Source organism: Octopus bimaculoides, chromosome 22, assembly GCF_001194135.2.
Source record: "Octopus bimaculoides isolate UCB-OBI-ISO-001 chromosome 22, ASM119413v2, whole genome shotgun sequence".
Lineage (NCBI taxonomy): Eukaryota > Metazoa > Mollusca > Cephalopoda > Octopoda > Octopodidae > Octopus > Octopus bimaculoides.
Genome location: NC_069002.1, coordinates 1,770,482 through 1,771,450, shown reverse-complemented (window position 1 = coordinate 1,771,450; position 969 = coordinate 1,770,482). Strand labels below are relative to the sequence as shown.

Genomic DNA, 969 nt, shown 5'->3' with positions numbered 1-969 from the left:
TATATATATATATATATATATATATATGTACATATGTATGTAAATATAGATAAATCTGTGTGTGTGTTTGTCTGTCTGTTTTCTGTGTGCGTGCGTGTTTATGTATGTATGGATGAACATTATCTACATACTTCAATGAAATGAAATATCTCCAACAGTATTGATTTTCGTCAGTTGTTAGGACCTGCAGTTTTTTTTATAGTTTCGCATGTGATTATATCCGTACCTCTCAACAAATGTGACCCTCATGAATCTACCGTCACCATCTCACCCTCGTCTACGCACCCTCGCCAATCCACCCACACCAAACCACCCTAACCAATCCACTTTTATCAGTTACCAAACCCTTATTCGTGGTCGCTCCCAAAAGAAGAGAGGGGAAAACACGGGAGCTGGAGGGACGACGGACATTGAGACGAAAATCGGGTACCAGAGAGCCAAATGGAAAAATAAACAAATGTAGCGGAATGGTATAAATGTTTGTAAAGAAAACTGATCTGATCTGATCAAATTGATTGATTGGTTGACTGATTGATCGATTGAGTGATTGAATGATTGATTGACTGACTGATTGAATCGCAATTAGAAATCGGAAGATTTGTACATGTCTACAAGAAGTCTCTCTATTGGAATGTTTCCGATGGTTTTCCTGAAGAAAAGTTCTTCTATTGTATTACCAGAAATACTGCGCAATGTCGGAAGTAAGAGCAGCAGTTTGCCGAAGCGAAACGGTTGACTGGGATAGCTTCCCTGTATGTATTTGCTTAACGTAACCTGAGCTTGATCTTGTAATCCGGCAATCGTATGGAAATCACGTAAGCTTTTCATCTCGCTACCAGCATTTGGAAAAACTGAAAAAGATAAATATATATGTATGTAGATATACACATGTATTTTATATGAAATATATATATAGTTATCCATAAGATATAAGTATAAAAATATACAAATGTATACATGCTTATATAT

At 36.2% G+C, this 969-nt stretch overlaps 1 protein-coding gene across 1 annotated transcript in view; it reads right to left on the bottom strand.

Annotated features, from left to right (window-relative positions):
* Positions 1–40: 40 nt before the first annotated feature.
* The window catches only part of LOC106874426 (nuclear receptor subfamily 2 group E member 1), a 53,641-nt gene continuing 52,712 nt past the window's right edge, over positions 41–969 (bottom strand). Inside the window, exon 9 of the mRNA XM_052975635.1 lies at positions 41–851. Within this exon, the coding sequence (XP_052831595.1) occupies positions 583–851 (269 nt within the window). The 3' untranslated portion in view covers positions 41–582. The remainder of the gene's footprint in view (positions 852–969) is intronic.